Below are 13,095 nucleotides of genomic sequence, written 5' to 3' on the forward strand. Positions count from 1 at the left end.
GCTGGGCTTTCCTCACTGTGGCAGCTGTGTTCAGTGACCAGCTCAGGTCAGATGTCACCTGCAGGCCCAGGAACTTGTGGCTGTCAGGCCTCTCCACCTCAGTCCCTTTGATGGTCAGAGGCAGCAGAGGGGAGGGGTTCTTCCTGAAGTCAGGATTATAGATAGGGCCATGTTGTGTATATATTGTGCAGAGTGGTATCAGTTTTCTTATGTAACTGGTATTCATCTACCAAAGCACAGTTGTGATTAAAATTAAATTTTGCATCTATGACAGGGCACACAGGATTTTTCTCTTGCTGAATGTAAATGTTGAATGGACACCTAAACACAATGTAACCGTCTTCTTCCAGGCATTCCCAGATGTGACTGTTCAGTTATGTAGTGTGATTTATTCCCATTTGTAGCCACATTGCTCCAATGCACGTGGTCTTCATGTACACACTCAGTAAGATGCACCATGTCCAAGGTCTGAATTTGTTAATGTACTGCTTTTTAAGAGTGACTGTTTTCCTGTTCAGGTTGCATCATAACATCTGTGACATGTGCACTCCATGCTAATGGCAGCAACATGGAGATTTGGTACATAGACTGTGTGTAAATCTGTTCAATCAGTATTGAACCAAGTGAACAAAACTGGTGTTCTGCTTGCAGGTATCCACACTACGATGGTTGTGGCAGGCATGCTAGGCCAGAACGCTACGTGCTGCACGGTGACACAGTCCTCGCAGTTTCTCCCATGAGGAGCGATGGAAAGTTGAGCAAAATCATGAGTGAACCAACAATGATAACACATGAGGCTAATAAAAGTTTGCAAGAGCAAGGACAAAGTCAGTATGCGCCTATAAGGAGCAAAGTGGTGCTATTATTATTATTTTGTTCTCTCTGGTCACTGTCTCACTTGATGATGCTCAGAAGTGTCACAAACACCTGAAAGGAGTTTCTTCATTTTTCAAAGGGGGGGCTGTGCGAGGTCCAGAGGTTTAACTGTACTAATTCATTATATGCTCATATATATTCCTTGTATCTGTTTTTCATTTTATGTCCTGTACTATATTTAATCAGTGTTGTGTATAAGATTGACTGAGAGGTGACCCCAGTGGCCTAAAGAGCGAACTTATCAGTCTGGATGGCTGCCCAGACTACACAGACACTGAGGCACCTGTCGCACTTCAGCGACGGTGAGACAGAAGGAGCTTTTTTTTTTTGATGTCATGTTGAGAATCATTAATTTTGCTTATTTGTCTTTGGCTGCACGTCATTAATCTGTCTGGTGGTAATGTCAGTCATCTGTGGATACTTGCTTGTTACAACTGTCTTCTGACGGGTTAATGTCTGTCACTTCTTGATGGATTGGACATTTGTATGACAGATTGCGTTGCGTGTCACCTTAATGAAGGCTTTGACATGTTTATAATGTTTGAAGTGTACTTTTAATCAGAAACCTGTCAAGAAGATATTGTTTGCTCATTAGTAATGTCAGTCATATTACCTGAACCTGTCAGCTTGTTACTTGCATGTTTAATTTTAAATGATTTAGCCAGAAATAAGAGCATATTAAATAGCTTAGAATTGTATTGGAGAGGTAGAAATTTATTTATTTTTTTTTTGTTGAAGAGATGACAGTTTGACTATACATTATCAAGAAATAATAGAGTTTATTGGAAAGAGGGGTCAAAGAAAGTCAACTGCATTTAGTCAACTGTTATGACATGTAGTAAATGATCATTTCCTATAGAAGACACAACTCAATTCAGTCATTTCAGGAAACTTTATCCCCAGCAGTGCAATAAAAGTATATGCAGCAGAGCACAGTCAAATGCACAAACAAGTCTCTAAAAAGCCAAAATTTAATAACACAGTAAACATTAAGTGCATGTCTCCATTCAAAAGTAAATGTTATCCCCCTGCTACACACAAGCTACATAAGACCCAAACACATTAATTTGTGATAATGGAGCATTTGTATCAGCCATCAGACTCAATAAACATTCCATAGCTAAAAAAACACGCAATGTTTTGGCTCTGGGGAATCAACACAGTTAGTATTCAGAGCTAGTATTTGCCACTTCTTTGTTGATTTGCCAGTGTATTTTATCAGCGAGCCTGACTTTGAGGTTGTATATTTAGTGATAATGCCAGCAAGATGATTCCCCAAGGTTTCTGAGGCAGCTGATTTCAGGTGCCAATCTCAAGAAAGCAGGAGTGACTCATTTTTCATCCAGTAATTCTATTGAAAATCTGCCACCTGCCATTCTGCTCCCCTCCATAACAAGACTTTTACCTATATGAGCAGATGTCTCTGAATATGCTTGCATATGTCAAGCATCCTTATGTCCAAACCTAAATCACTCTTTTACTTTTATTATCTCTTAATCTATTTTTAGAGAAATGTTGAAATTGAAACCAAAAAGGAAAGAGGGACAACGGTGGGAATGCTCAGGCAGCGTGACCACAGTTTGAGACTCACTATCAGTAAAGCCATCAGCAGATCCTTGAGATCTATGTCTTTGCCCTAAGACTTTCCCTCCTGTAGCAGGAACAGATGAGGGTGGTGTCTCTGGAGGAGATGTCTGTTCATAAGGTGAGGCGGAATTCTCTGGTGCCAGGATTGTTAGATTACTAGACTTCAGAGTCTGATTTAACCACAGCTTCTAGCTCTACTTAAGACTCCTTTGCTGGGTTATTAGCTGTTGGTATTGTTTTACATTTGCTGTTTTGTTATCGGTGTGATTAAATCAACCGTCTCTTCCCCAGTCTCACTATAAGGATGCTTATAGTGACACTTCTCTAGTTAATGCTGCACATCAGTCACCTCAATGCATTTACCACTAAAAGGTTTGCTGTGTACCCATTGTGTAATGTGTTTTAGTACCAAAGAGTGTTCACTGCTACGTGGTTCAGCTGGACCAAGGCTCAGCAAATCCCTCTACTGTTTGTTCTGCTGCGCCTTAATCAGACATCTTGTTTCAGTCTGTAAAGAAAAATCGTTCTGAACCTCTCCTCTGTCCTCTTTCCTCCTGTCACCTTCATCTTGCATGTCTGAATTCATTGTTTGGTATCAGTCTTGTCAAGTACGCAGCCACTGCACGATGTCACTGCTTGTCAGGTCAGTGAAAATGAAGATGAGTGAGTTGTGTTCCTCGGTTTGTTATTGTCTTGTCACTCAAAGGCATTGACTTTCAGACTGACATTTGCATTTATTGAACACACTTTTCAATAGATATGGTTATATTAATATACTTGTGTGCTACCGTGTACCTGCAAACTTCAGAGAAATCAGGAAGCCTAGAAAATAACCTTTTAATTTAGATTCAAATGCATCGTATTTTTGGGATTCTCTAGTGCCCCTGTTACAGACACAAATCAGTATCAAAGTTAAACTAATGGAGTCAAACCAGTGTCTAAAATCTAATACTTTGCTTTAAGGAACTTGTAATTACAATCTGTAATGCACATCCACACATGCTACTAAAGCAAGTACACTGGACACCCAGATGTCAGTTATAGGGTGCAGTGTCCAGTCAGACAACGTTTCCCACTGACTGGCTATCAGAGGAGCTACATCTATAAGTGGCGTCCTCACGCTCTTGACTGCGTCTCTTGCTCGTGTGTGAGTCTTTAGGCGGTGAACTGATGGAGCAATGGAAGCAGAAGGCATAGAAGAAGGCCAGCAGGAGCAGGAAGCAGACCGCACAAAATATAACGACAATAAGGATGGTGTGCACTTGCATGTGCAACTCCTCCCATGGAAGCAGTGTGGTGGTCAAGACACTGAGGGATGTTGGGGCAGCACTGAAACTGGACTGAGTCACTGTGGGCAACTCTGGCTTCACTGACATGATGTGGGCGACTTCTGGCATGACTGGAGGATGTGTGCCTCTACTGGCTTGGGAATAGTTTGTTGCAGCCTTAAGGAGAAAGATACCTTTTAGTTTGGTTTACCACATGCACAGATTGCTCACATGAGTAAAATCCAGTAGCAATATTAAATTCAAATAGATTTCTAAAACAAGGGAATCATGGCTAATGATAAATCAACCTGTTGAAAACAGAATAAAATGATTTTTTATCATTTTTTTTGTACAATGTTAAGCTTATAAAAGCATCAAGTAACATCATAGTATGCTTTATAACCTGTCGCTTTAAAGCGGTAGGTTAATTAGTTTTCTCTCAGACCAAACACAGACATGTTTTGTTCGTACCTGTGATGTTGCAGTGTTGTTGTCCAGTCTCTCTCTGAGCAGGACTCGGGGTTTCTGTTGATGAGCAGTGCATGAGAAATTGAAAGAAATAGAGGACAAGAGAGGGAGGGTTGGACAGAAGGAGAAAGGTGGCTGGTGAACCACGGATAACAGGGACGGTTGCCATAGCAACACCTACTGAAGTGCCGCTGGCATGGAAGTGACATCATACCAACTTAAGATTAAGAATGTATTTCGGTGTCTACAAATGGCAATATTTTAAACAGGTGGAAGTGCAGTGATTTTGAAATATACACCATGTACACCAACACATGTAGCCTCTAGACTCAATAAAAATAATTTGTCTATAATTTACTGGGCTTCTCCTGAACAGCACAGGAGTAATCTGCCCAATCAAAAGTGAGCTTTGATACAGCAAACAAAATTAGTGAAATTAGAGTGTGTCAAATCGCTTAGCTAGAGAGTGGAGCCTCTTGATCAGCTCTGAGATTAATTGGGCTCTCTAATACTGCCACCTGTTGGTTCAAGAAGCAGCACTGAGCCACACATTGCAAACTGCAAACTCATCTCCCCCCAGCTCAGCTCCTGTGCCGCCTGCCACAATGATCCTTTAAAACAAGTTGTAATTGGTCTCACATCACCTGCTGTGCTCCCTCCACAGGAGTTGATGTCTAAAAATGTTTTAGGGCTTGCTCCACATTTTAGTCACCATGGAGATGACTCAATTATCCTTTTGATATTCATTCATTTGTGTTAACAATTTTAGCAAGTACATCAGAAAACTGCTTGTTCCCAAAACTGCTCATAAATACCAGACAAAAAGAAAAGAAAAATATAATCATTAGCATAATTTCATATAGAGGAGGACAGAACAAAGCTTGCCAGCTGATGTGATTTTGGAGTGCTTTCAGATGGTTAATTACAGCTCCAGAGAATAGGAACAAAAGATCCATTAAATCCAACTGGAGCTGACAGTTAGAGCCAAAATGGTTGAATGAAGGATTTAGCCCACGACAAGGTCACTTTAAAGGATAGATATGTGAAGAAAGATGACAGGGCCTTGAGAGTCTTCAAGCCTGCCGTCTTGGGAGAAATGAACCGTATGAGGATAAAGACCCGAGTGCTCAGAAATCAATGATCTTTTTACATCAAAGTTGCTCACACAAAGTAGATTACTTGTATTTCTGCTGGTGGAGCACACAATGTTCACAGCTGGACATGAGCGGTGTCATATGGCCGACTACGTTCGTGAAGAGGCACAAGCTCTAACAAACATATTGCTGCCAGACAGACTGCGTGCTGTATAATAGTCCCAGAATTAACATAAAAAACAAACATTTGGTGAAAAAGTGTCCCCGTTGTTGAAAACTAGTCAGCCTCTGTGTGTGCAATTTTCCGCACTGCTTGTTCTGCTGTGCCTTGAAGATTTGATATCTTGTTCTGCTGTGTGAGGGCATAATTTGAACCTCTCTTCATGCTCACTCTTGCTTTTCAATTAGTCTCTCTCACTCCCCGATACACTGGAAGTGCACTGTCACTGTGGTGTGGAAATTAACCGAGATGATGGCTGATGTTCCTCTTGTCACTCATGGAAGTGCTGCCATTTTCAGACACATGTGTCTTCTATGTTTTGCCGACCATTTGTACAACTGTTATTTGACCAATAATACATCTGCTTGTGTAGGTTCAGCATATATGTATGCAAGTTTGGAAAATGTGATTATAAAAAAGCAAAAGCACAGAATCAACCAATGATTTTATTGTCAAAAATGTCAAATGTTCTTTACACTCACACTGAACTGGTGTCTATGTATCTGACAAACCGCAAAAGTTTTGCATAGCTAAACAGTCAGCTTGGTCCACCAGGTGAAGTTCTGTGGGATAAGGGAAGAAAAACATAGATGCATAGCGCAGAACAAGTGACTAATTCACTTATTGCAACTAAAATGTTACAGTTAAATTGGCTACATTTGCAAAATGTTTGTAAAAATGACATTGTAAAAACAAAATTAGAGTTAAAATTTGTTAGGGGAGCAGGATCAGTCATAGGTGAGGTGTGTAGATGATGCTGTTTCTCAGTCGGACTCTAATCGGTGCTGTTTTGGATGCAGGTTCACTTCTTTTTATTCACAACGTTTTTGCAAATCCAGTTCATGCCATCCTGTTGGGGAAATCAAAACAGTCTAAAACAGATTCATAAGCAAGTTCAAACAGTTTAAAGATAGAAAATAGGCAAAAGCTTCATACTATAAGCAAGTCAGTGAGGCTGCTGATAAATGTAAAGTCTATATTAAAATAGTTCAGACTGACTCCCAGTGCAATATTGTACAGCAGGAAGGAAGGGAGAAATGTTATGTGATTAATTAGCTTCCATCTGAAGGATTTATCAATAAATCAGAGTTGAGTCTGACCTGAACTCCTTCCCCAGACACAGCTGAGCAGGCCTGAATCTGCCACTCGCGGTCCCGGTAGGTATGCAAGTTGAGTCCCTCAGCAATCTCACTGGCAGGTGATGCTGTAGCTAGATCCTGCTTATTGGCAAAGATGAGCACGGGAACACCCTTTAGGTTCTCCTCATCGATCAGCTCCGACAGCTCCTGCACAGAGACACACATACGAGGGTTAGATTTACACACAGCAAATTACTTTCCTGTATTTTGATATCTTGAAGGATGAACTGTGCATCAAGCTCACCAAACCTGTCTCCTCAAACCGCTTCTTGTCTGCACTGTCGATGACATAAATCTAAAAAAGCAAATACATAACAGTGAAGGGAACCACACAGAAATATAGCTTACATTTTTTCTTTCTTTTCCTCTTTTTCTGTGCCAACCCTTTGCTGTCTGCATGTAAACTCCTGAAGGTGTCAGCTGGTATTTTGCTGAATTTTCAGCAACTAACAACAACTTTAAACAAGCTAATGGAAATCCCAATACAGTGCAAGCCAAACATGTCTCAGGGGACAATTTAAGTTTGACTTTTGACTCACTCACCAGCAGGTCTGTGTTTTCCAGGTACTTTTTCCAGAAGGGCCTGATCTTCCTCTGCCCTCCAATGTCCCAGACATTGAGTTTCATGCCATGAGAGGCAACACTCTTTATGTTGAAGCCCTGAGGTGAAACACAATGCTAGAGTGAGTGTTCTTCACCTCACTACCTTCAATTTAACACTGTTATGTATGCAGCACCTGGAAAGCCTCACAAATAGTTATGTAGCAATTCATTAAGCGATAATGTACTAGAACACAGGTGTGCATATTAAATTAATTACCATCTGGTAATATTGTCTTGCATTCTCTTTATGTATCGGGGGTGTGCGAAATGCTTTAAGGAAGTGGTCACTGTGTCATTTTTCATAACAGACCTATTATCTATTTGTCAGCAAGGCTGCATAACAACTTTATCTTAAGGGCCAACTGAGGAGCAAATCTGGGGATAAGACTGGAAGGATCAAATGCAGTGTATGTACTTTATTTATGTGACTATTGTCATATAGTACTGAAGTGCATCCTCTCTACCCTAATGTCTGCTGAGCTGTCACACTTGTCCAGGACTTGTCCAATAATGCAAAGGCATCAGATAATGATATCAGATGTTGGATAATCACATCGGAAGGGGGTGATAAAAAAGAACCTCACTATGACGCTAGAATATTTCCTGAAAATGTATGGACAGCATGCTAATGAGGAAGGTCATATAAGGCCATGGTTTATCTCTGAATGAGAAATTATTTACCATGCTGTATAATGGGATGACCTGTCTTCTCCAGATCATTATTTTATTGATTAATGATTAAATCATATCTACTGTAAGACCAAGCATTTTATTTCACAGAAAAGCAAAGGTCATCTGATTTTCATTACTATGAGCAAGTATTGGTCCAGCTGGTCTCACAAGATTAAATTCACTCCCAGTTGATGTTATAATGCTGGGCTATAGTGCCAGGAAATAACAAAATATGTCCTGAAAAGCTTGATTTGAGCAAGAGGAATAATCACTGTAAAAAAGTGGCACCTGTTTTTGCAAAAGTATACAATGGCAGCAGACAAATGACATCAGTGTTTAGAGAGTGTAAACTTGTTGGTTACCAAAGTACTGAAGGAATATTTCTGCCATCCTCTTTAGCTTTTCTTTTTTAATTTATACCAAACAGTATGCAACTTTCCTGAAGGCCATGATGTGTGAAGTTTAACATTTAACTTCTCCTCACCTGCGTTGGTGTGATGGTGTTCACATCCTCAGAGGCGAGGCTTTTCAGCAAGGTCGTCTTGCCAGCGTTGTCCAACCCCAGGAGCACTATCCTGACCTCTTGTTCTGTGGATCCCTTTAGTTTCTCAATAACAGAAAGTAAACCCTGCACAAATGTAAAGGAATGGGAAAAAGACCATGAACTAACTGCAACATTCACAGAATCATTCAGTACTTGTAGAACATATTTGACATGTGTGGGGACAAGTATGACGGCAGGTTGTTTGTTATCTGACATTTCAATGTTATATATAATTGTAATATCAGATGACAAATAACATATCATGATATGTTTTTTTCTCCATATCTATATATCTATACAGCATATTGCTTTCATATACTCCAACATAACTTCAGGAGGTAAACCCCCCTGGGATTTTTCAGACATACTTTACACCTGAAAACTGAAAACTCCGCAGACATCTTTCTGATCTGATGTCAAAGTTCCCCTTACATACATCAGTCTTGGCCACACGTACTGTATGTGTGCTGGCTCTGCCCACGCACCAACCAATCCCCAGTCATATTTGGAGCTACCTCCAGAATTAAGCTGTTACTTCATTTAGAAAACTACCAGTGTTGATTAGAGCTCTATTCATATGATGGAGCACCGTTTAATGTGATTAATCTGGAGCAAGGTCGCACAACTGAAAACTGTTGACAAAAGAGAATCTTTAGCTTTAAATTTTTGATTCAGGCAATAAATACTACAGTGTGCATGTGGTAAATTCCAATCAAAGGACATTAGCAGTCCCATTTAGATGCATGAACCCAATTTCACAAACCAGCAGCTTTAGATAATCCAACTATTTTGGCTGGGAGCTGCATCTACAAGCAGTACATACACTTTCATTTTTGATTCACACTTGATGATTCATACCATGAGTCACAGCCAGATGTGAGAAATTCTTCTGTATCAAACAGATACCAAAGGTTCACACTGGGTTTTAATTTCTGTTGTTCCATATCAGGTCACTTACCTTTGGAGCCTCTCCCATGGTGGCGTGTTTATGGCTTGGCTGGATACCTGCAGCTACATTCTCCAGTGAAGTTGTCACAGGTGTGTTACCTGTCTAGTTTACCCAGGTTAGCTATCCAGAAAAGGTACCAGCAGCCTCCACCTTTTCCCCTTTTCTCCTCAATAAACTTTAGCGAGTTAAGTGCTATGTGTGTACATGATAGTAATGTCTGCCTGGACATCAATTAGTCCTCACTGTGTCTGTGGAGTTAGAAAGCGGGAGAGGGGGAGGGTGGACGGGACTGGAATTAGGAGGACAGAATTAGCCCTAGTCATCTATGCAAAGGCCACCCCATCCACTCTCCCCCCTTCCTCTGTCCATCCCTCCATCTCCACTTTGCATAGGCTTTACCTGGATTATCCCTTAGCCACCTGCTATAGGACAAAACTGAATAAACAGTTCTTCCTGACACACTCACATACAAGTCCAGACATATTGCCACATGGCTAAGGGAGAAAATGCAACATGACGACTGACAGTATGCACACAACTTAACACATAACCTTCAAAGGATTATCATGTTGTTGAACCAGGGAATTTAACAGTTTTGTGTTCATGAGTCAAATCCCACATCCATCCCTATCTGGAAGAGGAGAGGAAAACATTATCATATATCCATTACATGCCAGCTGTTTCAAAGCTGCTCTGTGTAGCATAGTGTGCATGAGTAGAACAGTCAGAGGGACTTGTTTTTAAGCATGGCTGTCCTGCATCTGGATTAAAACACTTCTAGGTTCCTTCCAGGCTTTCTGCTCGGTGGGAGTAGTTAAGATGAATGCTGTGTGACACAATGAATCTACCCTGGTCTGGAAATGGCCCATGGATAAGCTTGTAACACCACACACCTCTGATCACACACAACTAGGTTTTATTTCTATATCACATACTACAACAGCACATTAAGAAGAACATGTCAGTACTGAATGATTTAGAAAGTTTCTTATTTAGGATTCTCTTGGTGTGAGTGGAGCTGGGCCGCCACTTTGCCCATCCCTCTGCCTCCTCTCTCTGTATTTAGCTGCAGAGACAAAGAGGAGGTATCATGCTTGATAATGTACATAAAGATAATTCATATTTCCAGTTCTAGTATTAACAGTCTGCAAAAATGAAAGAAATAGGCCAAACATTTTTGGAAAACTCAAGAATTAGATGAGACAATTTATATCACACTCCTGTCTGTACGATAAGCATGTAGCAGCAGCCAGTTAGCTTAGCTTAGCACATGGATCAGAAAAAGGAGGAAGAGAAAATATCTTCAGTACCCTGGCTTTGTCCAAAGGTAAAATAAATAAATAAACAATCCACCTATCAGCACCTTTATAGTTTGATAATGATTATGTTATATTTCATTTTATGGGGTAATGTTCTCAAACTGCATCTCCACCTGGGTACACCAGCAGCTAAGATAAATAGCAGCTAGCTCCAGCTTCATATGAAATGTGAAGATATAAGAGTGGTATTAATTCCCATCTAGCTCAACTTTAGTTGGGAAAGTGAATATTTTTTCCAAAATGTCAAGATATTTCTTTAATTTTTGTGGACTGCTAAAGCTAGAATTGCAAATTTGACTTATCTCTATGCATATGTTTAGACACAGCCAGACTAGCTTGTACCTATCAGCACTGACATTTCAGAGGATATACTGTATCAGGGAGAAAGAAGAGGTGCTTTTGGCTATATATATATTTTCATTCTCTAGTCTATCAGGCCCCTGTGTTTACTAGAACAGGCAGTCTGACCTGAGCTCTTACCGTTGTCTCTTTTAAGCTTGAACCTCATAGCCAGCCCCATAATCACGACCAGGAGCAAAGCTAAAACACCACAGATCACCAGGATGATCACACTGTTATCTGGACGAGGACACACACAGACAGTTACAAAGGTAGAAACACAGACAGATGATGAAGAAACATGCATGGGTCATTGAGATGTTTCAGCATTTAATTATGTGTTACAACAAGCCATTATAAGTTTCTGCTCTTTTATTTTTAATTCACCAATTGTTAAATGGACTATATTCAGGCCACTGGTTAATGAGTAAAAATGCACAATCTACATTAGTGTGTGAAATAAGAGAGATATCTACTTACTAAGCACAGTGACCTGCTGTGGTGAAGATGTGCAACTGCAACATGAGCTATTCACATAGCAGACGTACCAGCCTGCATCAAGTGAATTCGCTTTCTGGAGAAACAGCTTGCTTTTGTTTTGGTGTTCCTGGAATTCCTTCCCGTCCTTCCTCCACCCAAACATCAGAGTCAGATTAGTAACGCTATGGACACACGTTAGAGTGATGTCATCACCCTCACTTACATCAGATCCAGTGCTGTTGATAGAAACCTGAAGGTCTGATAGATGAGAGTACATATTTAAGGAAAGGGACGCAATTGTTGTAATGTTAGGTAATCAGTCAGGTGTCACTTTATGTGTTCCAGTGCACTGCCACAGTCAAGAATATGGTTCTAAATGACCTTTCTTGCAGTTTGATGGAATATCTGGAGAATAGCAAGCAAGGCAAAGCTAGCCTGTATTTGTATAATCCATAATTTTTTCTGAGAACTCTAACTTATCCTACTCAGTAAAATATTCAGCAATGCACTAGTTAATTTTGTATATTTTTCAAGTGTCCTACATTTGCCATTTGTTTGTGTCAACATCATTCTAGTACCACACCCCACCGTCAAATACTGTGCCACATGAAAAATTCATAGTACATACTGTGAAGTGAACAAATGAGAAGAAAGAGCACTAACCATTCATGCACAGGGATGTAGTGTTTGGGCAGTGCTCACAAGAACCTATAGGAAAAACACAGAAGGAAGAAACAATATAAATAACATTATTCCTAGTTGTTACATGATATTTCCAGATATTTCTATTAATAGAGTGAGGGGTTTGGTTAATTTTTTGTTGTTATTGTTTGTTTTACCTATTAGCAGACTAATTTCACTGATGCCACCTTCCAGACACTGGTGAGGAACACAGGCAGAGCCAACACCAACTAAAATAACAGAATAATAAGCATATGTATAGACATGAACAGGCATTTATAATCATTGAAAATAAGAAAATATATATTTATATATAACTGTAACATTCAAAGTGGCTCCTTACCTATGAGAAAATGACCAATCACAAGTTTTAGGGATAACTCTCTGATAGCCATTGGGTGGAGAATAGGTTGAGACAGATGTCTAAAAGTAAAGCTAACAGTATAAAATGCTCATAATGCTTTTAATTTTACCTGTAGTGGAGCTGAATGGCATCTTGCTCTGCTCTGCCTAACCTAATGGTCTTTGCATCTGAAAGGCGGGACTGATTCTAAACTCTGATACCAATGCAAATGCAGATATGACAGCACAAACAATGTCAGTGTTTGTATGTTTGTTGGTGAGAGTGATGGGCGGGTGTTGCTACTTGCTGTATGTGAACACTCAGATTAAATGATTGTATATTTGCATTTGTTACAGCTAAAAAGCGAAACAGTCAAACGCGGGGCAGAGACAGGAACATGCAAACAACAAACTGCCTTTACACACATCATATAAAGTGACATATCCAAGCATGGTCTTCATGCACAGTTTTTATTCACACAGTGGCCAGTAGAGAGTGCTGCTGATCATCCAT

At 40.1% G+C, this 13,095-nt stretch overlaps 1 protein-coding gene and 1 long non-coding RNA gene across 2 annotated transcripts in view; one reads left to right on the plus strand and one right to left on the minus strand.

Moving 5' to 3' along the window:
• LOC109973143 (uncharacterized) overlaps nt 1-1,266 on the plus strand; it is a 3,266-nt gene extending 2,000 nt beyond the window's left edge. Inside the window, exon 4 of the long non-coding RNA XR_002276782.1 lies at nt 652-1,266. This is a non-coding gene — a long non-coding RNA (uncharacterized LOC109973143). The remainder of the gene's footprint in view (nt 1-651) is intronic.
• A 5,027-nt stretch (nt 1,267-6,293) lies between these two features.
• Nucleotides 6,294-9,447, minus strand: arl3l1 (ADP ribosylation factor like GTPase 3, like 1). The gene is made up of 6 exons (XM_020622571.1): nt 9,430-9,447; nt 8,412-8,555; nt 7,196-7,312; nt 6,897-6,947; nt 6,614-6,799; nt 6,294-6,363 (listed from the first exon to the last, which is right to left on the minus strand). The coding sequence occupies exons 1-6, from the start codon at nt 9,445-9,447 to the stop codon at nt 6,316-6,318; spliced, it is 564 nt and encodes a 187-aa protein (XP_020478227.1). The 3' UTR covers nt 6,294-6,315.
• Nucleotides 9,448-13,095: the final 3,648 nt, after the last annotated feature.

The sequence above is a fragment of the Monopterus albus genome, unplaced genomic scaffold (genome assembly GCF_001952655.1).
Source record: "Monopterus albus unplaced genomic scaffold, M_albus_1.0 scaffold282.1, whole genome shotgun sequence".
In the NCBI taxonomy this organism is placed as follows: domain Eukaryota; kingdom Metazoa; phylum Chordata; class Actinopteri; order Synbranchiformes; family Synbranchidae; genus Monopterus; species Monopterus albus.

Coding starts and splice junctions, on each gene's coding strand:
- arl3l1 (XM_020622571.1), bottom strand. Junction 7,313..8,411: donor ACACCATCACACCAACGCAG/GTGAGGAGAAGT, acceptor GTTTCACCTCAG/GGCTTCAACATAAAGAGTGT. Junction 6,948..7,195: donor TGGAAAACACAGACCTGCTG/GTGAGTGAGTCA, acceptor TTGCTTTTTTAG/ATTTATGTCATCGACAGTGC.